Source organism: Parasteatoda tepidariorum, chromosome 10 (genome assembly GCF_982258835.1).
Source record: "Parasteatoda tepidariorum strain Cologne lab strain chromosome 10, Ptep-v5.0, whole genome shotgun sequence".
Classification (NCBI taxonomy): Eukaryota; Metazoa; Arthropoda; class Arachnida; order Araneae; family Theridiidae; genus Parasteatoda; species Parasteatoda tepidariorum.
The window spans coordinates 99580969-99583222 of record NC_141764.1 but is presented as its reverse complement, the minus strand read 5'-3'; the positions used below and the strand labels follow the sequence as shown (position 1 = coordinate 99583222).

The following is a 2254-nucleotide window of genomic DNA, read 5'->3' as shown; positions in this document are numbered from 1 at the left end:
TTTGCAATTTTATTCACTTTACTTACTTCATGTATCTTATTTGATATTCACACTTTTATCTGATTTTATTCATGCCTTTTACCTGATTTTATTCATCAACTTATACAATTTTATCAGTTATAATAATACGAATAACTAAGTGTTGCACGCATCATGTCTTATGAACTGTTTTTACCGTATTGTTTCGCGCAGCATGTCCTCTTTTGGACTTTGTGCCACTAAACCCTACATTCAATCCAATCCTTGATAATAATTTAAGGATTGTTTCTCACCAAACTCCAACAAGGCTTTGACTATAAATTCATTAAAGATTCGAACAACTAGTTGGACATTTTGGCGCTCAATGTTTGTAAGATTCAGGGCTTTCAAAGTTAAGCCATAACCATACTTGACAAGTTGAGCATGCTCTAGCTCATAAAGTTTTCTCAAGGTATTAAAGGAGGCAGTTTCAAGTTTATTAATGCAGTGACTATCTTGAAAATTTGGATAAAATATACAGCAACCATCATTTCGTTGGTTTAACCAATTGTTGCGAATACATTTAAAAATGTGAACTGCATCTATAATGTAAAAAAGCAGCCTTTGGGGATTAACAGGATGGGGGTATGCAATTTGCATTTTTGGGGGATCAGAAAAATAAGACATAGCTTTGCCATTGATTGCATTGTTATCTGTAACGATTGCAATTACTTTATAGCCTATATTTTCTAAGCCAATAATTGTTTTTTTAATAATTGAAAACAAAATATCAGCTGTTATAGATTTTACTGGCAAAATGTGAGCGACATCTTTACAGTTTGAACACAAGCTTGAAATCATAAATGTGTGAGCACTAGTAGCAGCTTGCTCACTGTCAAAAGCGAAACCAACTATGTCACCACCTTTATAATCAAAATAAGGCTTTAAGTGTATTTCATTTAACATAAGAACTACATTTTTCTCATGTTCTTTCACATATTTGTATCTCTCTTCAACATATTTCAAAAAATTAAAGCTGGCTTGTTCATTTGATGGGTTCAAAGTAAAATTGGAAGTGATTTTTCTAATTGTTGTAGGGTGCGGAAGTATTAAGTTGCCTGAATTTCGAATGAACCTATAAGCATGTGGAGATATAGAGAAGAGCAAAGAAAAAAAAAACTAATTGCTCATGTTCATAATGTCTATGTCCCTTTTTTAACATAATTAGTTTCGCTTGTTCTTTTAAAAACTGGATGTTTTGTTTCGATGATTCCACATCCTCGCTTGCAATCTTGTCAAACATATCATTTAAAATTTGTAACGATAACTCTGGGTTATTTTTCTGCTGAAAGTTCTCCAAAATCATCAAGACATCCGCTATCTCAAACATTGAGTTGGTTTTTTTAGGTAATTTAATACCACATCTTAAAAGCTGAGTACTACCATAATATGCCGACATTTTTAATTCTTTATCAATTACCACAGAAGATTTTATTTGTGGTACTTCTGCATACTCTACATGAGCAAATATGGTAACATCAGTTTTCTTGATTAAAGTCCAATGAGGAGGGAGATTGAAAAAATTCAAGCAATTTAAAAATTCATCTTGCGAGGAGAATAAGTTTTTTTTATCCTCGTTTTCTTTGCTTAACAAACTTAGCTCAACAATCTTACTGAGCTGTGCATTTTCTAATCGATCCTTTTTTTCCTCGGGATTTTCTCGATGGTTCTGTGCACTTGATAGATAAGTTGGACAACCAGGAAATAAAGCAGGTACAGCTTCAGCTTTCAACCTAGGATAACGCAATCTAGTCGACAATCTTTCCCCGGTTTTACTGTCGTAAATAAATGTTTCTCTTTCCACATCATGGGAATGGAAATGTAATTCACATACCTGAAAAATAAAAAAGGAAATTTTTAATACAAATTTAAATATTTACAAACAGTATTTCAATTCATAATGCTCTTTTCATTATGCAAATATTATTATTAAAAGTTCCAAGCCATCAGAATCAAATTTTTTAAATAGTTAAAAACTTATATTGTTTGTTTGCTATAAAATTCCTTGATGAAGAAATTCAAAGGTTAGCACGTTTCTGCCAAGGTTGTTAAAATTACTGGCCGCCACATTTGTGGCAAAAAACTATAGAAATTAAGGAAATGACGTGAAAATAAATACTGAGATTGACATACAATGGTCAATTTATCGAAAAAACAATTAAATGTAAAACAAAGTACAGTTCATATACAAAATTATCACCATTCAAAATTAAATATTACATTGTTTGTACTCCAC

The 2254-nt window shown here is 31.5% G+C and overlaps 1 protein-coding gene across 1 annotated transcript; it reads right to left on the bottom strand.

Moving 5' to 3' along the window:
* Positions 1–231: 231 nt before the first annotated feature.
* On the bottom strand, positions 232–2005 carry LOC147803155 (uncharacterized). Its single transcript, XM_087152935.1, has one exon. It carries the CDS (start codon positions 922–924, stop codon positions 232–234), a length of 693 nt encoding a protein of 230 aa, XP_087009061.1. The 5' UTR covers positions 925–2005.
* Between the last annotated feature and the right edge of the window lie 249 nt (positions 2006–2254).